At 38.5% G+C, this 24,233-nt stretch overlaps 1 protein-coding gene and 1 non-coding gene across 3 annotated transcripts; both read left to right on the top strand.

Moving 5' to 3' along the window:
- Positions 1–13,265: 13,265 nt before the first annotated feature.
- Positions 13,266–23,959, top strand: LOC104215769 (uncharacterized). 2 transcript variants are annotated; one of them, XM_009765661.2, is made up of 9 exons: positions 13,267–13,893; positions 18,103–18,288; positions 19,473–19,565; positions 20,803–20,985; positions 21,071–21,173; positions 21,257–21,442; positions 21,919–22,949; positions 23,107–23,510; positions 23,585–23,959. In XM_009765661.2, the coding sequence occupies exons 1-9, from the start codon at positions 13,621–13,623 to the stop codon at positions 23,649–23,651; spliced, it is 2,526 nt and encodes an 841-aa protein (XP_009763963.1). In that variant the 5' UTR covers positions 13,267–13,620; the 3' UTR covers positions 23,652–23,959. The 2 variants fall into 2 exon arrangements, with proteins under 2 accessions (XP_009763966.1, XP_009763963.1); XM_009765664.2 differs by lacking the exon at positions 23,585–23,959 and having other exon boundaries at positions 13,266–13,893; positions 21,919–22,821; positions 23,107–23,262.
- Positions 17,112–17,212, top strand: LOC138874303 (U6 spliceosomal RNA). Its single transcript, XR_011401342.1, has one exon. It is a non-coding gene; the product is annotated as a U6 spliceosomal RNA (small nuclear RNA).
- Positions 23,960–24,233: the final 274 nt, after the last annotated feature.

The raw sequence follows: 24,233 nt of genomic DNA, 5'->3' as shown, positions 1-24,233 counted from the left end.
TTTTTGATCCCGAAGTTCTGCGTCTTCTTGGCTTGACCTCGTGGTATGTAAAGAACTCCACCCTTTGCTGGTACTACTTTCTTCTCCACCTTCTTTTCGGGCTTGCTTTCTGCAGCCTTGGCCTCCTCCCCCCTTTCTGATTTCTGGTCTGTTTCAGGCCTCCTCGCTGTGTCGACAATGGCAATTATGGCTTTCAAGGCAGGGTCGAACTCTTTGTCTTCACAAATCATGCCGATCAGCGGCCCATTATTGTGAGCGGGCAATGGATTGTTAGTTACATTTGGGATCTCTTCGTCCCTTAGCACTATCTTCCCCTGCTCTATCAAATTTTCGACCACTCTTTTCAATGACCAGCAGTCGTTTGTATCATGCCCCTCGGCCCCTGAATGATAGGCGCATCTGACTCCGGCTTTGTAAGAAGGAGATGTCGGGTTTTGCCTTGTTTGAGGGATGGGTTGTAGGAAACCCAACTGAACCAACTTTGGGAACAAAGTCGAGTATGGCTCACCGATGGGCGTGAAAGTCCGCCGTCGAGGTGGCTCTTGGGGGCGGTAGTTATTTTGCGGGGGTTGTGGGTTATAGTGGTTGCGGTAAGGAGGCTGATTTCTGGGAGGTGGAGCTGGGCCTCGGTTGGCTTGTTGTGGTGAATGGTTATAAGGTTGGGCATTCATGACCATATAAGGTTGATGAGCATATGCCGCATTTGAGTGGGGGTAGTAGTGTTGTGAGGCCCTTTCCGGAAAATGGGGCCTGTGATGACGATACTCCCTTGCTTCAGAGGCTGCCATAGCCGTTTCTTCCTTCTTCTTCCCCCTTGTCGTCCCTCCAGACCCGCTTTGGATGGCCTGAGAGGTTGCCCTTAGGGCTGCTTGACTCAGAATCCGACCCGTTTTCAGCCCATTCTCTACCATTTCTCCTATCTTGATTGCTTCCGCGAATGGCTTACCCATGGCCGACATCATGTTTTGGAAATAGTCAGACTCTTGAGCCTGGAGAAAGGTAGTGACCATTTCCACTTCATCCATGGGAGGCTTCACTCTCGACGCCTGTTCACGCCACTTAATAGCATACTCTCTAAAACTTTCCGAAGGCTTCTTCTTCAAATTCGACAGAGAGTTTCGGTCTGGCGCAATGTCGATGTTATACTGGAATTGCTTTACAAAATCTCTGGCGAGATCATCCCATATATGCCATCGGGACATTTCCTGATCCATATACCATTCCGAAGCTATCCCTACTAAGCTTTCCCCAAAATACGCCATTAGCAGTTCTTCCTTTCCGCCGGCTCCCCGCAATTGGTTGCAGTATTTTTTAAGATGTGCAATGGGGTCACCGTGCCCATCGTATTTCTCGAACTTGGGGGTCTTGAAACCCGTCGGCAGGTGCACGTGAGGGAACATGCACAGGTCGGCGTAAGAGACGCTCTTTTGCCCGCTCAAACCTTGCATATTCTTCAAACTTTGTTCAAGGCTTCTCATTCTCTTAGCAATCTCATTTTGTTCTGCAATCCTGGGGTTCTGATCCTGTCCCGGTGCGAGTTCGCACTGAGGCGGTAGAGGATTATTGTTGGTAGCGAACCTGGTTGGTTCCATTGAGAACGATGGTGCTTGGAATGTAAAAGAGGATGAGTCAAAGCTTGGCTTGTATGTGGCAGGCTGTGCCGTAGCTGGGCAAGGCGATGCAGTAAAGATATTCATGCTTGCATCGGTGGCCGACATTCGGGGATGAGGCTCAGAAGGTGATCCGGCGGAGAAAACGGAGTTAGCTGGGTACCCGAATGGGGTAGCAGGGTAATTTATGGGGACATTAGAAGTCCCACCTGACCTGGAGAATAATTCAGGGAATCCGGGGACGACACTTGGCGGCTCTTTCCCATTGTTCCAATCATCCAGCATTTCCAACATGCGGAGCCGTAGGATTCTATTTTCTTCTGCAGTTGCGGATTCAGGCGTGAGGACGGTTGAGATTGAGCTCTCCTCAGAGACGGGGACTGTTTGCAATGGAATTTCCGAAGACATTTCCACACTTCCTTTTGACCTGGTGAAGTAGGTGTGAGTACTGTTTCTGGTCCTAACAATAGGTAGTTGAACACCTCTCCTTGACCTCGTGAAGTATGAGTGCGAGGCCAGACTTTCACCAAACCAACCGTCTTTTCAAAAACCCTGGAAACATGCTCAATGACAAGCGCACGGTTAATTTGCAGCAAATAACAGATAGTTAATCTCACGTTGGGCATGATGCACCTATACAGTTAAGTGGATTACTATATGTCTGCTACGAGAGCATGCGTCATTCCGGTATTTTCCTCTTATTTCCCCCTTTTTTTTTCTTTTTTTTTTATTTTCATTTATTTTTCTTTTATATTTTTTTTTGTAGCAAAATAAAATGCGATCGGATCCGATGAGGATTGCCTACGTATCACGATACTCACGTGAATCAGATCATTACGTAGTTCGAAAACACGAATGAGCGTGAAAGAAGCAAACTCTTTATTATTGAAGCAGTCTATTACAAACTACATTTTGCAAAAGAAAAAGCAAACTTTGGAAATAAACCTAGACTCAAAAATAGACTAAAAATCACCCTGATGAAAAAACAGGCAGAAGATGCTAAGATACAGATTTGACCTATGAATGCATTATGGTTTTAAAAATTGGTTTCCGCGGGGCGTCGTTCGGCCTCGCCGCGGTCCTAGGCGTGAGATCCCTCTCAAGTTGCTCTAGCTCGTGCATAGTCTGCTTGACATAACCCATTACTGCCGAGAGGACGGTAGCGCTGGACATGTTCTCACATCGTAGGCATCGTCTGGTGATGGCATGGGCAATGGCCTTGATCCTATCTCTGGTTTGCTTCTTCTCTACGAGCAGGCGTTTTGTCTGATCGCTGCATATCTTGAAAACTTGAGCATCTTGTACATGCTGATGCTTCAGTCGTCGTACTTCCAACTTCATCTGGGCTATTGAGTCATACCAGTATCTGCTCTCAATTTGGAAATCCTTGGCCTGATTAGCTGTTTTGATCTCAAGTGCAGCCATCTCTCTCTTTATCTTAGCAACAGTCTTCTCATGGTCGCTTTCCAATCGATTCAGGTACCTGCGATGCTTATCCGTTCTTGTATCCCACTGTGCTTTGAGCTCTGCTATGATGTTTTCAGATTTCTCCAAACCATCTCGCCATTCCCTGATTTCACCTTTTAGCCCTTTTATCAGCTGCTCGTCCGATCGACGCCTTGGTTGTCTATCTGCATCCAACCTTATCTGTTTGATCTGGGCTCTGAGCATTTCATTTTCTTGAATCAACCTGTTCCGTTCTCCCAGATCGGTAGCAACTTGCACGTTGTGTTCATATTTCAATTTTTCCACTTGTTGCTTTAACCCGCTGATTTCGGTGCAATAGCCTCTTTCTTTTGCTAACCAATCCCACTGCTTTTGTGATGATTCGGTAAAATTCCGGATGTGGGGTCTCTTAGCTGGCCTTTCATGCTCGAGTTCCCTTCTGTACCATGCAAGGTAACCTGGCGCCGTTTCTCCTTTGGCTTGATCCCGCACGCAAGTATCTGATTTCAAATATTGACCCTCATTCCAGATTTGGCGAATCTTTGCTTCTGGGAACTGTCCGTTAGGACTTATCTCGATTGCTTGAGTGCTTAGATCTTCCTCATGAGGTACTGTCTGGCATTTTCCGAACTGTCTTAAAACTCGGCCGGGTGCGTAAGGTTGAATGCTCTTAAGCCCCATCAGCAAGAAATGAGTTTTAGTCGCTGACATATATAAGACCTCATCAACGGGCAACCATCCCAACTTCCATTGTATTTGGCTGGCAGTAAGAGCTTGAAAGAACGAGGTCCAAGCCAGGACTCCTTCGGGCAAACTGATCTCTTTGGCTCTTGCGTAAGATTCTTCTATGCGGGTCTTATCCGGGGAACCACGGCTCAAAATCTCGGAATGATGGCAAAGGTGCTCGGTCATCCATATCTGCAGGAGCAAGTTACAACCTTCGAAGAAATTTCCCCCAGCTTTACAAGCTGTGAGAGCTCGAAAGATGTCGGATACCACCATAGGCGCGAGAGTACTGTCACTTTGCGTGAGTAAAGTGCTGACGACCCCCGATATCTTCAAATCAATGTTTCCATCTTTCCTGGGAAATACCAGAAGTCCCAGAAACGTTATCATGAACGCCACCCGTCTGTGCTCGTCCCACTTCTGACGAACTCCTTTGCTGCACAGTTTGTTGATTGGATTATTGAATCCCCCCTCGTGACCGTATCTATCATATATGAAGCATGGAGTACAGAATCCGGCTGCTAGATCCGGGTTGTGGACTGTTCTAGGTATTTTCAATGAATCCAGGAACCGATGTACTGTGACGACTCTTGGGGCGACCAAGTATTTTTCCCTCAGCGGAAGTTCAGTATTCCCGATGTATCCGGCCATTTCTTCCAAAGTTGGGGTGAGCTCAAAATCAGAGAAATGGAAAACATTGTGCGCCGGGTCCCAATAGGTAGCCAAAGCTCTTATGATATCTCCCCGAGGCTGGACTTCCAACAGACCCACAAGACCTTTCAAATATTTCTTAACCTCATTTTGTCCTTCAACACCTAGATCTTTCCACCATAGCCGTAACTTGACAGGGATTTTGGTCATTATTGAAAAATGTTCATTTTGCACCGTGCTCATCCTGCACATTTATTAAGGTGATTTTAACAAAATTGACTGACTCAAAAAAAATATATATATATTTTTTTTTAGAGAGGATAAAGCTTTGCCCACGGCCTTTAAACACTTCAGAGACAAAGATTTTAAGGCTGTGCGGGTTTTTTTTTTTTTTTTTTTAAAAAAAAAATGCTAAACAAGACCCAAAGGTGGCTGTTTATGCAAAGTCAGCCTTCCGGCGTCCCTTTCGGGAACATTTGGCTATTTATGATAAAACAATGTCACCTGACTTATTTATGACTCTATTAAAAATTTAACACATATTTTATTTATTTATTTACTGATTTTTGGCTATTTAGAAAAAAATGGGGTTGAACCCGACGAGGGTTGCCTACGTATCTCACATCCGGTGAGAATCAAACCGGCGTAGTTCGGGCATACCGTGAATAGAGAAAATTAAATAAACCTAAAAATCAGAAATAAGTATTTTTTATTATTTTTGAAGAAAGATAAAGACTAAAGAAAAAATAATTTTTGCAATATTTGGACTATCAGTCTGAATTTATAAAAAGGGTATTACAAAAGAAAGAAATTTTTTTTTTGAATTATGAGTTTTCCATTTTTTTTACTTTTAAAATAAATACCATTTCTTTTTTTGATTTTGAAAGTGAAAGAATTTTTTTTTTATATATACCCCTTTTTTTTTTAATAATTCAAACTAAGAAGACAAATTTTGTTTTTATTCTTTTTTCTTTTTTCTTTAGAACAATTCCGGTGAGGTTTTGACAATACTTGAACATTGGTTTTATTTTTCCAAAATAAGTAATTATCTCCCCACGTTGCTATTTTCCTCTTTTTTAGAAACCGGTCAGCATGCGGAACCGAAGCAAATAAATGCACAAAACAAATAGGATGCAGCAGGGTGGTCTTTTCAATTCAGGTTGCCTGTCCTAGACGGACCCAACCCCTGTGTTGAGCCCCCTAAGTCAAATGCAACATGATGCAAATAAACGTTCCTACTAGGGATCCGGCATGAAGTTTCGTTATACTAGGTTTAAACCTTGGTATTTGTTCTAGACTGTGTACCCGAGCGGACCAACTCGAGTCGAGGAGGGGCTACGTACCGGGGACCCGCGAGATCGTCCGGCTTTGTAACTTGTCCGTCCTCTTTCTTATTTTAGGTATTGACATTAACAGAATAGGGAGTCTCGACCAGCGAGCTTCTCCCCGGAGGTAAGAAGAGAAGGGTTTCGGCACAGTTTATATACAGTTCAGATAATATCAAAGCGGTAAAAGACAGCATTTAGCACATTATGCAAAAACATGTAATAAAGATCAGATAATAAAGCCAAATATAACAATTATTCTAAGCTCGAATTCTTGAACCCTGAAACAGTGGTTCTGGGTCCAGTCCCCAGCAGAGTCGCCAGAGCTGTCACACCTCCTTTTTGCGCGCCCCGCCCCGAGGGGTAAGATGCGCGGGTGGAGTTTTTCCAATTTAAGTGACAATATTCGAAATGGGATTATTTATTTAATTCAGAGTCGCCACTTGGGAAAGGTTTGGCTTTTGGTGTCCCAAGTCACCGGTTTTATCTTGAATCCCAAATCGAGGAAATTTTCGACTTTTCCAAATGAAGTCTGCGAACCAGAAATTCTAAGTAAGGAATTCTGTTGACCCGAGGGAAGGTGTTAGGCACCCTCGAATCCCGTGGTTCTAGCACGGTCGCTTAAATTGTTATAATGGCTAAATATCTGATTTAACTACATGTTGTGACTTACGTGCTTTTATTAAGTTTAAAACCGCTTTTATTATTATCATTTATTTTTATGGAATTGCAACGTCGTGGAAATGCATCTCGAACCACGTCGCAATCAATGCACCCGTGATCGTCGACACATTCGGACTTCGTTGAGATTCGGATTTGGGTCACATCAATGTGCACCCGAATTTAAGAATATGATTTAATTAAGCCGCGCCTTCAGAGTCTAACGCGTTATTATCTTTGCAGAAGGCCATGAAATTTATTAAATGACCTGTCTTGAATTCTAAATAATTATCATGGTTATTTATTGAGAGCCCCGCAATTTTGCATCTTTATTTGGCGAGGCTCATCTCTATTTTAGAAAAGGATATCCTAAAGTGGCTACATTTTAATACATTTGTCCCTAAAAACTAAAAGAGAAGGAAAATGCTAAATTAACTATATGCTTTTGTCTAATCCGGATTCTTATCAATTTCTGATTGATTATTTACAAAGCGGAGGAATGCCATAACTTATGAAACATACTTTAATTGGACAAAGAAATTACATTCGAGATTGACCCAATATTATACTTGTGTCCAAACGTTTCTTGAATTGAATTTTACTAGACTTATTGGGGCTGAAATGAAGGAATTAACTACTAGGCGTTGTTACTAATGGGATTTGAATATGATATTATGTACTGCCTAACGAGACCCAGCAAAGACTAAAATAAAACAAGTCAACATAGTATAAGTTTGGAGTATCCATACCTTGTATTAACAAATAGCTACAAACTAAAACATGAAGGACCAAGCTCAGAAGTGTATTAGTTAACATACATTTTCGTACTATTGAACTGGGAACTAACAACTACACAGGCCCCTTAATATGCCATGAATATTACAACAAATGATTTTGAACTTCTTCAACCTTTTTCATTTCATGCTTTCAAACTGTTTCAATTACATCAATATGGGCTTGAAATGTGTACCTGAAAATGCTGAATGTGCAAAGGAGAAAAAGAAGAAGATGTTGAAATCAGCAGCAAAAGAAACAGGACTAGCAATAGCAGCAGGACAGGGCAGCAGCAAAACAAAACGAACAGCAGAAAAGGCTCAAGTGCAGAAATGCAACTATGGCCAATAGAAAGAAATAGCCAAACGAGAGCACAACCCAGTGGAATAGAATCAAGAACTCCAAGCAGACCAAACCAATAGTGAACCAATGGAAAACACTTGACTAAATAGACACAGCTGGAACTTCAAACAATCAGAATTGATTTCAGCGAGTTAAACAACTGAAAACCCAAATAACAAATAGGAAGAAACAATTTCTGATTGTAGATTGTATAATTTCTGTATCTCTTTGTATGTCTTTCAAGCTTTCTCTTTCAACACTCCTCACAGTGTGTTCCCCTTTCCTTTATTTTCTGATCTCCTCTCCCTCTAATTCTGTCTATTTCTATCTCCTAATTCTGTCCCTCCCTATATCCCTGTGTGTATATCCTCCAGAACTTCCACTCTCCTCTATCTATGCTTTTTCTGTGTATCTCTATCAGCTCTCTCTTTCAAAACTCCTCACAGTGTGTGTATTTTTCTTTCTCAGTTCTGATTCTCTCTATCTCCCTCTCTCTCTGTAGATGGTCTTCTATCCCCCCCCCTTTATAAGCCTCCAACTCAAACCTTTATCAGCCTGTTGGATTAATCAAATAACCCCTCCCATGTGCTCCCTTTTTCAGTTCCACTTAGCTATTTAAGTATTAATCCCATGACATTCCCTTGGCAGGCTTTAACTTTTCATTTTATTATCTAAAAGCAAGTATGGGCATTAAAATATATCTGACAGCATATACTGTCAGATTGTTTAAACTTAAAAGCTTCTTAATGCAGAAAAACAGGCTGTGCACAAGGCACATGAGGTGCACCAATGCACATGCTGTGCACCAGTGCACATGCCTTCCATTTCAGAACTTTAAACAAAACAATCCTTCTTACATTACTGATCAATTCAAACAAGCTATAAGTAAGCAAAAACTGGTTCTTAATTGGCTCAAAGCAAATGTTCATCAGAAGCAAATTGGTTTACTTTGTTCAAGACAGTTGAAACTAATTGACGACACATGTCGACTCGACTATATTAGCATTAACATACACAATTGAAGCCAAAAATCAGACATTTAAAGTATGGGACACATGGTTTGAATTATACTGACTAAACAGAAATACCCTCGAGGAGTCAAACAATCAGTACACATTTGGAATACAACCCAATACATATGTCTTATCAGAATATGAGGGGTTCAAACAAACATAGTGGTTCAAACAAGGTGGACAAACGGAAGTTGGTAAAAATTCAAAAACACAAATTGACACAAAACATGAACAGACATTTAATCCCTCACATGGACCAAACAAATAAGGGAAGAAGGCAGACTCACCTCGAATCTTGAAAAATCGGAAACCTTGACTCGGACTTGGACAGACTTTCTTAAGGCTGAACGGACTTTAATCGAAGTGTTTCTCAGATGAGAAACACTTCGATTAAGGTCCCTTGGACCTTAATTTCTTTGGCTCGAACGGGTATGAACTAGTGACGAGGAACTACAAAGTTCCAAAACTCAGATCCGGGATTCATGTTTCCCTGGTTAGATTCGGACCAAACCAAGTATGGTTTGGTCACGAGGGGGGTCTGGGGAGTGTCTGGTGTGAAGCTGGGGTTGGTTGGTGTAAGCCGAGTTTTAACTCGAATCTTCAAATGAAGATTCGAGGACCTAGGGGATGATTCGAACTACATGGTTAGCAGATCCATGTTCAGGATGGCAAGGGGGTTCTAGGGTGTTAAGGGGAAGGTCACCGGCGTTCAGGCCGCCGGGTTTCTGGTGAAAGTGTGCAGGGGCGGCTAGGGTTTGAAGGGGATGGGTTTGGGTGAAGACGACGAGGCCGGGGTATTGGATAGGGGGGGTAGGGTAAGGATTTGGGCTTATATAGTTAGTGGGTGGGTCGATCTCAACCGTTAGATCAATCTAGATCTACGGTTTGGATCTGATGGTCTTAAGTGAAACGGTGTCGTTTCAAATGTTGAGGGTTTGGGTTTGGTCCGGGTGTAAACGGGTCGGGTTTGTTGATGGGTTATGGGGATTGATCTTGGCCGTCGATCACTCTGAGATCAACGGCCCAGATCAGGCACGACTCAAACGACGTCGTTTGGACGTCCTGGGCATCAGGTGACCTGGGCTGGGCAGGCCTGGGTCTTGGGCTGTTTGTTTGGGCCAATTTTGTTAAAATTGGCCCAAGTCCGGAAGGGGTCTTTTCTTTATTTTTTTTTATATTTTTTTTTTATTATTATTTTTTTCTTCTTTTCTTATTTATTTTAAAACAAAGCTAAGCCAAAAAATCAAATTAAAATTAAATACACACTCAAATACAATTATTTGCACACATACTAAAATATTTCAAAACCGGTAAAGTCAAACCAAATAAAATCACGGACGAAAATGCCTATTCACGATTTTCTATTTAACGACCGAATTACGGTTTGAATTACGCAGGACACATATATATTTTTTGAATTTTATTTTAATAAAGTAAATAAATAAGAATGGGCCAAAATCACAAATAAATCCACAAGGTGCCGCACAGAAATCCGAAATTGTACAGCGGGGCCAATTATATATTTTTTTATTTCTTTTTGGAGCGATTGTCGTGTGAAGCAAAAATCACGTGCTCACATTAAAAAAAGGACATTTTGCTAATTCCATAAAAAATATTACATTTCGCCAAGATCATCCCCTTTAGGGCTCACGCTGTGCTAATTTCTGGTGAATTTCTCCTCAAATACGTTGGGCCTAGTAGATTTGGAATTTTTTCTTTCCTATATAATATTTGAAATTTATTTACCAAAATTGTCCTAATTTTGTATATTACCCATCTTAAACAAGAGTTACTTACAAATTATATACAATCCAATATTAGTGCCTTAAATTAGGGATTCATTTACACTATTTTCCTTTGTTCTCTCATCTCCTTTTTCCCTGTTCAATGCCGCCACTCTCATCAATTTTTCCTTCTTTCTTCATCACTCTCTCTCACCCTCTCCCTCTCAATAAAATTTGTGACTGAAATTGTAGAAATGGAGACGGTGGAAGATGGCACAACAGCACAATATATACATGGCTTGAGGAACGAAATGAGCAGTTCGTGGTTTTAGGGGGTAACAGATGAAAGTCCTCGACTTAAAATATAAAGACCTTGTCCTTGTGTATATAACTCTTCTAAGCCCAAAATAACTTGGACACCAATTGATCTATTCAGTTCATTTCTTTGCATAGTTAGACATGACTATTAAAAGAAATTTTCTTTCTGTTGCACTACTATTGTTCAAATTGTTTGTCAATCAATCAAATTTGAGAGTATTTTATTTTCCATCATTAATAGCCATCAAAAAATTGAAAGCTTTGAATTAAAATTAGGCATCTCGAACAATATATGATATAATAATATACAAATTTAAAAATAAATTTCGCACAAATTTAATACAAATTGATATATCTACAACGACATACATACTAAATTTCATACAACTAATTATATAGTATATACTTATTTACAACTTGCATACATTATTTTTACCCAGTTAAATACATCATGCAACTTAAATATAATTTTCATACAAATTTTATACAATGTCTTTTGTATGTATTTCGTATCTCATTTGTATATATTTTGTATGTGATGTGTTCTTCTTCCTCTATGAAATTCTAATCAAAACTTCCCCTCTTAATACATTTTTGATACATATCAATAACTTTATGTAAAAAAAATAGTATTGATAACTTAAATACAAATTTCATACAATGATTCATACATTATACAACTATTTTTCAACTTTCTTATTATATTCAAATAAAAAAAATATACAACTACAACAGGATATAATTTAAATACAATTTGCATACAACTTTGATACAAATTTCGTAACTATTGTATGCCATGTGTTCAATTAGTTGTCAATAATAGTAGTCTAATCTTCACCAAATACCCTCAAATTTGAGATATAAGCTCCAAAGAGTATTCCTAATTGTTTGCAACAATACCCGATCCAAACAAATTATAGTTTTTGAAAATTCAAATTCAAATTCAAAGCTTCGAAACTTTTTAATGGTTATCAATGGTAGAGAGTCAAACACCTTCAAAATTTATTGATTGATAATTTCAATTCGAACACAATTGTGCAACATGAAAGAAAATTGCTAAATTAAAACTCTATATTAAAACAATTGAAATTCATTAATGAATTCCTTGAAAAAGAGAGAGGGTAAAAAGCATAGAAAAACGAAGGAAGAAAAATTGGGAAAGAAAGAGGAAGAGAGAGAAAAAGAGAGATAGAGAGAGAATGAGAGGGGGGGGGAGAAGAGGGATGGAAAATATCTGATTCCCTATTTAATTCTTAATATAAAGGGATACCCATTAATACTAATTTGTATATAATTAATAAATTGTATATACCAAGTAATTAAGTTAAAACTTGATTAGGGAGGATAATAAAGTTTCATATGTAGTATATGAAGGTAAAAATCCCTTGGATATTTGATACTGTTGGGCATATGTGGCTCTCTCCTGGGGAGAAATTCAAAAATAGCCAGATTTACAAGTGGTCATTAAAAAATAGTCACACTTTCAAAAATAATAGAAATTTAGCCACTTTTTATGTAAAGATAAATCTGAACGAAAACACTGTTCAAAATCCGGAAAATACTCCAGTATATTATACTAGAGTTCCAGCATAAGTATACTGAAACTCCAGCATATTATACTGGAGTTTCAGCCTAAGTATATTGGAACTCCAGCATAATATAATGGAGTTCCAGCATAAGTTTACTAGAACTCCAGCATAATATATCGGAGTTCCAGTAAAGTATACCGGTCCAGTATAATATGCTGGAAGTTCATACACAGATACACCGAACTCCAGTATATTATGCTGGACCGCTCTTTGTTGCAGCAAAATAGTGGCTATTTTCAATGACTTGGCAAACGTTGGCTATTTTTAAATAACTAGTCCGGAAACTGGCTAGCCCGTGCTATTTGTACTTACGAGTTTTTTGCTGTTGGGCCTGGCCTGGCCCATATACCAAAAGATCCAATCGCCAATAGCAAAGCACTTCCTCAAATTATAGTCAAAGGCAGAAATCAGAAAATAACTTCTTAGTTCTTACAAAGTACAAACACGCCAATGGGACCATTTTCCACATTGCTGACCTTTGAGACCATATGAAACATTCATCATTTATTTTTTACCTTCCAAATAAGGGAAATAAAACAAAAAGAAAAAAAGGGTTCAATTACCTTCATTTTCTTTTTTTATGTTACTATAAAAGCCATCAAGAGAGAGTAGGTGAGAGAGGGATCTGTTTTCCAATTAGGGTTTGAAGGAGTAATATAAGTAGTAAAATTTATGGTGCTAGTAATCAATTATTTTTACCAGGGAGTAGAGAAGGTAACAAACAAATTTACTCACACATTACATCCTTACCTGAATCTCAAATACCCCCCCCCCCCCACCCAGAAAAAAGAAAAAGAAAATTACCCCCATCCCCAAACAAAAAAAGAGAGTTCAACATAACATATTACAATTTAAGTGTAAGGAATTTTATATCATCTCAATTATTTTTTTATTTTATTTTATTTGTAAGATTATAAATCCAATATTTACATGTATACGTCCTTTGAGTGATCTAATAATATTTATACATAATGTACTATATAACTCAAGCTCAAAGACGACAAAATTAGCGATTTCTTTTCAAAGCATGTTTTTTTTTGCTTTTGTTTGAAACGTAATAAAGAAATAAATAAATTAAAAACCCCAGGTTCTGAGACCAAAATAAACAAAGAAATCTACCCTAAAATCACCAGGATTTGAAAAACCAGTCTCCCCAAAAACTCTTCATTTATTTTTTAGCTTTTCTTGAAAGTTTCAACTTTCATATTGGTTTGTGTTTTATCTTGGATCTTTTCCCTTTCCTTTAAAATTCCCCCTTTTGCATATAGAGAGAGAGAGAGAAAAAGATAGAATCTTTCCATTCTTCACTTTATTTCTTTTTCTGGGACTTCCAATTCTTGTTTGATTGAATCCATTTTCTCCGTTGTTTCTGATCAAAATTAGCAAATTCATGATTTGGATGTTATAATATAATATAAAAAGATTGTATTTTTAGGATTTTCATGGGCGAGTTTAGGGAACCAAACGACGGCGTTTCAGTAACAGAGGAGGAGGAGATACCAGCACCGTCGCCGTCGACGTTCTTCTTGTTATCTTCTTCAGCGGTATTGTCAAACCCAAGTGTATCTGATATTGGGCCTGAGAGGTGGGCCAAGGCAGAGAAAGCGACCCAGAACATTATTCGGGTAGTCCAGCCCACTGCTGTGTCCGAAGACCGGAGACGAGCTGTTATTGATTATGTTCAGAGGTTGATCGGAGGTTGTCTTGGGTGTGAGGTACTGAGTTTTCATTAACATGCATATTTTAGCTTTTGACTTAAACCTCTTATGTATAAATGTTTTTGTTCTTTGTTTAATTGTTATGTTTGGGATGTGCCACTTGGAGCTTAATGTTATTGGTTCATTTGATTGTCTAGTCTAAATTCACATGTAAATATAGTGGGTGCACATGCACCCGCTGCTTATATGCTAGAACCACCTATGCTCGTCTTTGAACTAGTTGCGTTTATGATGTTTGTCTTTCTCTGCATTGTGTGCTCATGGTTATTGACTGGATAGCAATTTATTACTGCTAGTGAATTTTCATGATTTACGATGTAGGTCTATAATTTGTATGGATGTCGTGTTCATGTGTTCATTGGGGGAGGTATGCCTTGGCAAGTACAAAGTGATAAACTTGGGCCTACTGCTTAGATGCCGAGGCAGAAAGCTAGCGATGGAAAGCGATGGGTTGTCGCTTCATAGGTGAAACCATGCATGTCATAGAAATGTGTGCTTCAGACAGATCAGCTCAAAGTGATCCCAACAAGAAGCGGACAGTTCTTTGAATCTCAACTTTGAGAAGTTGGATATATTGGATACTAAATTAGTTATTCAATTTGATCATTATAGTACTAAACTCATTTATGTTTGGTAACTCTTTAATGTCGTGAGTTATGGGCTTCACTTCAAAAGAGCATGCACTTCATTTTTTGCTTTAAACCCCATGGACCTTGTCACCTTCCTCTTCTGCTTTTAATAACACTGTGCTTAGGCAGGCTGGTGCATGGTCCGTTAGATAAGCATGGGTTTGTAAGTCAGAGTCATTAATGCTACTTTGACTTATACAATTTATTGTTATTGCAATTTCTGTAGTAGTAAGTTTTCTAACTTGAAATTTATGTTAGCCGTAAGAAATCTCACTCGAATGTTCTTAACATTGGGAAGTCTTGTGTATCTGGGTAGAGGTGCAAGGTTCATATTATGTTTAGAGTGTTAAAATTAGTTGTTTGTTTGATCCTTATCAATCAAAGAAAAAAAGTTGTTTGATTGCCAATATGACCTTAATATGTAGATTGCTTCGATATATGAAATGGGAACGGGGTCGCAATTTGTCCTAAAATGCAACTTTTTTAGGAGTAGGCTTCTATTGTTTTTCTTGGATAACCGAGAAATTCGCGAAGGCCAACTGACACATTGGAACTTGTTAGATCCCTCTATACTTCTCCATTGAAATACCAAACATTTGGTCCGTGATAGGGTTTGAACTCGTGACGAACGCCTGCCCACATATCACGCGTTGCATCTTATTGTTTAACCTAAGCCTTGGGGGCATTATTTAGATCACCTTTTTTCTTCTTAATTTAGATGGAATATTTAAGGTATAAAATAGTAAAGTTAATAAATAAAGATGATTAGCATCACATTTTGCTTTAGTTAAGTAGGATTTAAAGTCAAAAGATGCTAGGAAATGGTAAAAATAAGAGGACAATGATTTTGATTTCTAAATGTCGCTACTAAATCATCTCATGAAGTTGCAATTTTAATTTTCTAGTGCATCTGTGAACTGTGGTTACGGTGGATGGTGGTAGATCGATGGTACTAGTATCCAAAATGTTTATCCATGGCAGAACTTCCGTTCAAATGCACTACTATAATCAAGAAAGTATAATTTGACTAGAAAGCCTCTGGACTAAACCCTAGATGACAAGATACACCACTTGTCAACAAAATGAAGTTAGCTACCTTGGCTGATATGAAAAGTAAATATGTTACTGATTAGGCATGTCAAAGTTGCGCTCTTATCGTTCAACCAAAGCCTTGGAGTCATTATTTAGATCACATTTTTTTCTTAATTTAGATGGAATATTTATGGTATAGAATAGCTAAGTTAATAAGTTTGATGCTAGTAAATGGTAAAATATTAGATTGCTAAATTTAGCATTTCAAAATCGCTACTAAATCAATGAGGTTGCGGCTTAAATTTTTCGGCACATCTTTGAATCGTGGTTATGCTGGTGCATGCATGGTGCTAGATTGATGGTTCAGGTGTCCAAATTGTTTATCAATCGTAAAACCTCCTTTCAAATGCAATACTATAATCAAGAAAGTACAATTAGACTAAAAAGTCTCCAGACTAAAACTTAGATGACAAGATACAACACTTGTCAACAAAAAGAAGATAGCTAGGCAGTATGAAGAATGAAATTCTAACCATTTGAGATTGAAGTCCAGTTTATTTAAGTGAGAATTTTGATCAATGCAACTCATCCAGTAAGTGGTATATTTATTGACTGGGTGTATTCATGACCAGGTTTAGTACTTGTTTTGTTTACATATAAGCTTACTCATTGGTTGTCGATGCCGTTACTATATTTTATTAAACAAATGAGCAGAATAATGGTGGTGTAAAGTCAGAGTATTAACAAGAAAAGGCGCTCACGAAGGGGTAGGGTGGGTGTAGGGTTTAGAACAGAAGAAAAGGGAGAAGAGTTATATGCCGATATTACCTAATACATATATTGCTTCGGTTTATGGAACGATAATGACAATTTGTCAAACACAGTTTTTTAGGAGTAGCTTCACCTTTTCTTTTTTAATCATAGAGAAATTCTCGAGGTCCAACAGGCATACCGTTTGACACTTGGTAGATACTCTACCATTCTCCCCTTAAATATCAGACTTTGATCCGTGGTAGAGGTCGAACTTGTGACAAAAGCCTAGCCCACACATCACGCGCTGCGCTCTTATCATTGAACCAAAGCCTTCGGGGCGTAATTTAGATAACTTTTTTCTTTTCTAATTTGGATGAAATATTTAAGGTATAACATGGCAAAATTAGTAAGAATAGATGATTTGTTTTTTGAGAAGGAATAAGAAAAGATGATTCGCATGGCATTTTCTTAAATTTAGTTGGATTTAAAGTCAAAAGATCTAGTAAATGGTAAACAGGGGGATAGTGATTTGAATTGCTATATTTAGCATTCCAGAATCGCTACTAAATCATCTGATAAGGTTGCAGTTTTAATTTGCTAGTGCTTCTGCGAATCGTAGTGGCCCTGGTGCATTTGTGGTTTTAGATTGATGGTTCAAGTGTCCCAATTGTGTATCCATAGCAAAACTTATTTTCGAATGCACTACTATAATCAAGAAAGTATAGTTAGACTAGAATGACTCCGGACTAAACCCTATATGACAAGAGACCACTTGTCAACAAAAAGAAGATAGCTAGACATGTCCCTTCGGGAACATCCACTAAAATTGGAACATACAGAGAAGATTAGCATGCCACTGAACAAGCATGACATGCACAAATCAAGAAATGGTCCAAAGAAGATAGCTAGGCAGTGTGAAAATTTTAACCGTGTTAGGTGATTGCTTCCATTTCAAGTATATTACTAATGTAGGTTTATTTATCTAATGGTTTTGATGGCAGATGGGAGCATGCTTAACTATAGGTACTGGTGAAATAGTGTCATTTCTAATTTGAGTTGTCTTTTTGAAGTATATTACCAGTTCAGGTTTAAGGGGGATAACTTCGGTGGAGGGAAGAGGCAGCTAGGGTTAGGGAAATTGGTGAAAGAATCTCTTTTGACACATCTTATATAAACCATTTGTACTCCCTCTGTTTCAATTTATGTGAACCTATTTGACTAGGCACAGAGTTTAAGAAAAAGTGAACTTTTGAACTTGTGGTGTAAAATGAGGCACATATATTTTGTGTGGCTATAAATCATCGCATAAAGTCAAATTTATTCCAAATATGGAAAGGGGTCATTCTTTTTGGCATGGACTAAAAAGGAATTAGGTTCGCATAAGTTGAAACGGAGGGAGTATTTGTTTTGGAGTTTTTTTTTACTAAATGAAAAGATTCTTTATGCGCATTTTTGTTGGTACTTCTCTGGCGACTTTTTTTTTGTTTGATGACCGAGAGAGCCGTATAGAGCCAACCTTAGGACCAACCACTTCCCTTCTACCCTTTTCCACTTAAATATTAGGCTTAGTTCACATGGTACATGGCTTGAACCTGTGACCTAAGTCACAAGTCCTTTAACCTTTGTCACTTGAAATTAGCCGGGGGGGGGGGGGGGGGGCTCCGGCCACTAGCTTTCTAAATGGGGAAATTTGCAATCATAATGTTTTCATAGTTCTATTTTTGCAGACACATGTTAGTTTTGGTGCATTGATCCAACTCTTAAATGAATATTTTCTTGGAACTTATTACAGGTTTTCCCTTATGGTTCTGTCCCATTAAAGACCTATCTTCCTGATGGAGATATTGATTTGACCGCATTTGGTGGCACAAATTTTGAGGATGCCTTGGCTAATGATATGGTATCTGTACTTGAAGCAGAAGATCAAAATAAAGCTGCAGAATTCGTCGTAAAAGACGTGCAGATGATTCGCGCTGAGGTGCTAAATTTATTTCAATTGTACCTTTCAATATGTTATAAGCAGTTTCTGTCAAAATTGTTTTATTTTTGAGGTGTTTCCCCCTTACAAAGAAAGATAAGGTTGATATTGGTACTTAAATGTTGAATTTTTGAAAGGCCTTCTCTTATGAGAAATAAGTAAACCTTTTACTTGTGCTGCATGCAACAATATATTTTAAGTGGACCTTTGTCTAAAATGTTTCTCTGGTTGCATGAGAAAATTGATTTTATTTCTATTCGTTTCTCTGGTTGCATGAGAAAATTGATTTTATTTCTATTATGTTCTTATTGAAGAAGCTAGAAGATCCAGGTTGCCTGTGGATGTCAGTTGTGGATGAGTTAGGTTAAACGAGCTTTAGTTTGTATTGATAATTGATCTACTGAAGTATCCGAATCATCACCATCCGCATTTTTTATTTCCACGTTCATTTACCATGATATAGCAGATCTATGTTAGCTGTATTTTTTATTCTTGCATTAGGTTTATAGCTCTTTGCCTTTCCTTTCCTTTTCGATCCTTTGGTAGCTTTTTCATAACAGCCCAAATACCTCTGTTGCCTTTGTGATCTGGGCTTACTAATTATGCTTCTGGCAACAATATTTGAGGAAGACCTATTTGTCATTGCAAGTTCTTTTTTTGCCTTATTGGGGATGGGGATAAATCAAGATCTTTTTATTAAAGAGCACACCTAGACTATATCAACTTTACACAGAAACTCCTCTGAAGTTTTCAAAGTACGACCACCTATCGATGCAAAAAGGAATCTTTAAACCAAACGTGCAAATGAAATAAAAGAACAACATTGACTTTCTATACTGGTCTCTCCACTCCTAAAGTTGTGGCTGATCCTTTTTAGCTAAATCGTCTAGAAAGAGCTGCATCTCGTATCTCCTTTTCTTGGCCTCCATTTCTCTACCCTTCAACTTATCACAGCATCCGCCACTGTTTCAGAGGGCTTGCAAATTATTTTAAGAAGGGAACATATTAAGGCCCAAGCTGTATTGTGAAATTGCAGTCTAGTATCATCTCCTGCATTATTCTCTGTATGTTACTCATGCATCACCAACTTCATTCTCCTGTTCCTTGCAAATTCTTATCTTTTATTTATTTATTGAATACTAAGCTACTTCTTGTCTTCCTGATGTTTTATTCTCATATGGCAGGTTAAACTTGTAAAATGCATTGTGCAGAACATAGTTGTTGATATTTCCTTCAACCAAATAGGCGGTCTTTGTACTCTCTGCTTTCTTGAGCAGGTAGGGATATTCTGAGACTTAATCCTCTTCTCTATTTTAGGAAGTGGTCGTTGAACTGTTGAAACATCCACTCCATGTTTAGTTGATTGTGTTATTCTGCTAAATGTTCAAGTACTAAAAGATAGTTGATGCAACCTTGAAAAATCTGGGCTCAATGGTTGCTGAAGAACATGGGGCTGAATTAATTGGTTGATTTGATCTGTTATTATAATTATATCATTCCTTCCTATGTAGCTGGTTATGGACCTTGATGCACTAAACTAACTTGTACTGGAATCTTCTTCTATCTTCCCTGCTTGCCCAACTCAAGTAAAATATTTTAGCCTTTGAATCTAAAGCACTTCAATTTTGCAAGGCTGAAAATTGTACATCAAAAAAATTGTCAAAGTTGAAATTGTACTTCTTTTCTTTCTACTTATTGTTTGCCTTATTCTTGAAAGGTCCGCACCTCCCTCTAGAAAGTAAAGATAAACTTGGTGAATGCAATAGGATGATATATCATCAATACAAGTTGTGATTCAGGACATAGGATGAGATAATGCTGAGAATATTATTGCAATATTTGCTTTTCGTCAGGCAAACTTCCTTTGTTTTGTCTCCGAGAATACGGAGCAGAATTCTTGCATCCAAATTCCAAACCAAGACGAATTTTCAACAATCGTGATGTTGGGACAGAAGATTTGTAGGTGTATTCTTGTGTTTTAGAATAAAAAGAAGGCAAGGTAACCAATATTCATAAGAGAAAGAAGGGGAATGGTGTTGCAAATGCAGATTCTTTATCCATTTTGGAAGTGTTAAAATCATATGTGAGAGTGGGATACTTATGAATATTGATTGATAAGACTTTCTTTTTATGATAAGGTGATAGAAGACGTTTTAGTATTGACAATGTGCGAATGTGCTCTTCTGATCTTTTCTCTGAACGATGAGAAAATTTTGGTGAAAGTACTTTAAGTAGACCTCGGTTGGAAATACAAACTATTTCACGGTTTAAAGAGATTATAAATTGATGAAATCACGACTATTGGAACTGAGAAGATGTTGATGTTCCCATTGCCCTAAGCTTTTCTTGTTTCTTTTGTCATCCCCTGGGAAGGCATCAGGGGTTGGGGTTGGGGTGGGAAGGAGGAAAATGAGATTACTCTGAATCAACTTTGGTTTCTATATTGCCTTTGATCCTTTTGTTTGTGAAAGCAAACGTACATTTCACTGATGTGGGTTCTGCTTACTTTTACAGGTTGATCGCCTCATTGGAAAGGATCATCTATTTAAGCGCAGCATTATCTTGATAAAAACTTGGTGTTATTATGAAAGCCGGATTCTTGGTGCTCATCATGGCTTGATTTCTACTTATGCCTTAGAAACTTTGGTTCTATACATCTTCCATTTTTTTCACTCAACACTAGATGGCCCCTTAGCAGTGAGTTCTCCTGGCATAACTGCTGATATTTCCTATTTCTATTTGATATATTGGTGAGCCTAATGACTGATATGGTGAATTTTAGGTTCTTTATAAATTTTTGGACTACTTTAGCAAGTTCGATTGGGAAAACTGTTGTGTTAGTCTAACTGGGCCTGTTCGCATATCCTCTTTACCAGAATCTGTTGGTAAGCAACATGTTCCGGCATTGCAGTATGTACTGATCCCATGACTTTTTGTTTGGTTCCAATGATTTTCTTTCCTCATGCAGTTGAGATGCCTGAAACAGATGGTGGTGATTTACTGCTCAGCAATGATTTTGTTAGATATTGTCTCGACATGTTTTCGGTGCCTTCTAAAGGCGGTGATTCGAATTCCCGGACATTTCTGCGAAAGCATCTTAACATAATTGATCCTCTAAAGGAAAATAACAATCTTGGTCGCAGTGTTAGTCAAGGTAAAAGGTCTCTTGAACATATTCTCTATCCTCTTTGTTACTGCAGTATAATCCTCATGGTAATCAATGGATTATATGCTGGTATCAGATATGGAATAAGTATTAATACTATCCGACATGCGGTATTTCTTAGATACAGGGGGAGGGTTAGGCTCAATTCAATCGAACAATTTGCATCTTACCAAAAAAAGGTCAATCGAACTTTTTGCAGACCATAGAATGGATTTGCATCAAAGTAAAACCAGATTAGACCCAGTGGGTTCAGATTAATTCTTTTTGAGATGAGTATAAAAAAAAAACATAATCAGATAATTCCTAGCATTTCCAGATTATCTCATTCCAAACAACTAGCTTCAGAAGAAAGACGGGTTTGGTTGTAGAATTGATTTTGGACATTAGACCAGTAGTCGTCCAAGACGTTGTTTTCCTTATCCAACAGTGATGTGTTATATGATGGATGTCTGGGTGTTGTGCAGGGAATTTCTTCCGAATACGAAGTGCTTTCAGTTATGGGGCTAGGAAGCTGGGCAGTATACTTATCCAGTCTGAGGATAAAATTGCGGAGGAACTTTATAAGTTTTTTCCTAATACTATGGATCGGCATGGTAGCGGAGAGAGGCCTGATGTTCAAGATATGATCAATGGCTTCTGTCCTGCATCTCCTGCTCCAGATTTTGAACCATCACGAATAAATTCTGATTTGAATTCTGCCAGTGATAGCGGAATTTTTAGGCTCAATCCTGATGAATCTTGTTGCAGAGAAGATGGACATCATAAAAGCATTACAGATAGCCATGAAAAGGGGAGCCCTTTGGGTTACCGTCTTTCTGGGGATGCAGCAGATCTTGCCAGCTCCATGGAGAATGGCCTTTCAATATCTACTCATATTCCTCAACTTACTGATTCAAGTAGCAAAAAGTGCCAATCAACAACTAAGGCCATGCCTTATCATGCACCTCATCTTTATTTCACCAACTCCCTTGTGTGCAATGGGGAGATGAAAAATGAGAAGAGAGTTTCATCTGGGTCATCGCTGCCTACGTCTGATGAGGGAAGGGACTTTACTGTCGATGGCTTGAAGCAGACTGTATTGGATGTTAAAGAAGCTGTCTCTTCTACACCAAAAGCATATGGTTGCTCTGAAGATTTGAACTGGGATTTGGCCTCAACAAATGGTGCTGGGATTCCTTCGAAAGCTTTGTCTGATCTAAGTGGGGACTATGACAATTACTTCAACTATTTGCAGTATGGCCGCTGGTGTTATGAATATGCCTCGAATCTGCCTGTACCTCCAGCACCACCGTCTCCATTTCACATCAAGTATTCATGGGAAGCTGCTCAGCAACCGTCATATATGAAAAGGAATGGTTTTTCTCATGGTAGTACAAATGGTGTTATCCCAAGTCAAGCCTTCTATACCATAAACCCAATGTTAGTACATGGCATGCCTTATGCCTTGGAAGAGATGCCAAAGCCACGGGGAACTGGGACTTACTTCCCAAACTTGGTATACTCATGTTATACTTGTTGTTTATTGAAAGCGGTGCAGATCAAGTGCAATAGTCATTGCACATGTGGGTCAGACCCATGCATGCAACTCTTTCTATTGTGAGCAAAAATAATCTTCCCTGTTTGATAAGTTCTTTGTGGCTTAACATTTGCAGAATCGTCCTCCACAAGGTTATAGGCCGTCAATGGTGAAGGGTAGACATCAAGCAGGATTGAGATCTCCCCGAACTAATGGCCGGGCGACTTTCACGGAGATGCACACACTTGAGAGAAGCTTCCATGAGCAGCCACAGCCTGAATCTTCTGCTGATCAAAGCGATGTCCACCCTTTATTTTCCCCTCGTGGGAGAGGACACCGTAGTAGCATGACTGCTCTGGTTGTACAGTCGGAGGGAGTGGTTGAGTTTGGTTCTGTTGGCCTGGTGCCTCTGGGAACGAGCATCTCCGAAAGAACAAGGCAAGAAAAACCTGTCTCTCCACCTACTCGACAGACCAGCCCAGTATCTCCGATACCAGGGATGCAGAGGTCAAATTCTGTTTTTAGTAAGGATCTTGATAGGTACGAGCACCTTTGAATAGTAAGTCGTACAGTATTCAATCACAAACCTTCTAAGCTTGCTTTTACAAATTCAGGCTTGCTCTCAAGTCATCATCATACCATCTAAAAGATGAAGATGATTTCCCTCCTTTGTCTTTCTGAATTGTGGAATGCTCCTGCTATTTTATCACCAAAGAGGATCGGTTTCAGCCTCGTCGTCTTCCTCCTCAGTTCATGTACCATTACTATTTGCAATGTGTTATTTCATTTGAGGTGTTTGTACATTATTATTCCCCACAGCTGCCCACTTACACATTATGTATAGGATGTTAAAATCATAGAATTTTTTTAAAGAGGCTGTGCTGTTGATTATAAGTTGTAGCCTAGTTACTATAAGATCATGACTTGTGGTTAAGTTAATCACTTGTAACAAAAGATAGGGAATGTATGGAGTTGTAGGATTGTGAACATGCCTTACATATTCTGGTTTTACAACATTGCTTCTGCTCTGTATCAAATATCATGATATTTGGGGGATAGCATACTCAAGTTCAGTAGCTATTAGTATTTGCAAATACTGAAATGCTCGTTTGAGGAGTATTTCAAGTTATAGTAGTAAATCTTCAACTTTCTTTTTCCAAGTGAAATTCGTTTGAACACAACTTAAAATTTTCAAATACTCTCTTCTACTTTGAACTTGCGGATATATATATTTATTCCAGTTAAACTAGATATTGTCCAAAT

This window comes from Nicotiana sylvestris, chromosome 7 (assembly GCF_000393655.2).
Source record: "Nicotiana sylvestris chromosome 7, ASM39365v2, whole genome shotgun sequence".
NCBI lineage: Eukaryota > Viridiplantae > Streptophyta > Magnoliopsida > Solanales > Solanaceae > Nicotiana > Nicotiana sylvestris.
The sequence above is the reverse complement of the archived record's forward strand: the minus strand, read 5'-3'. Positions and strand labels throughout refer to the sequence as shown.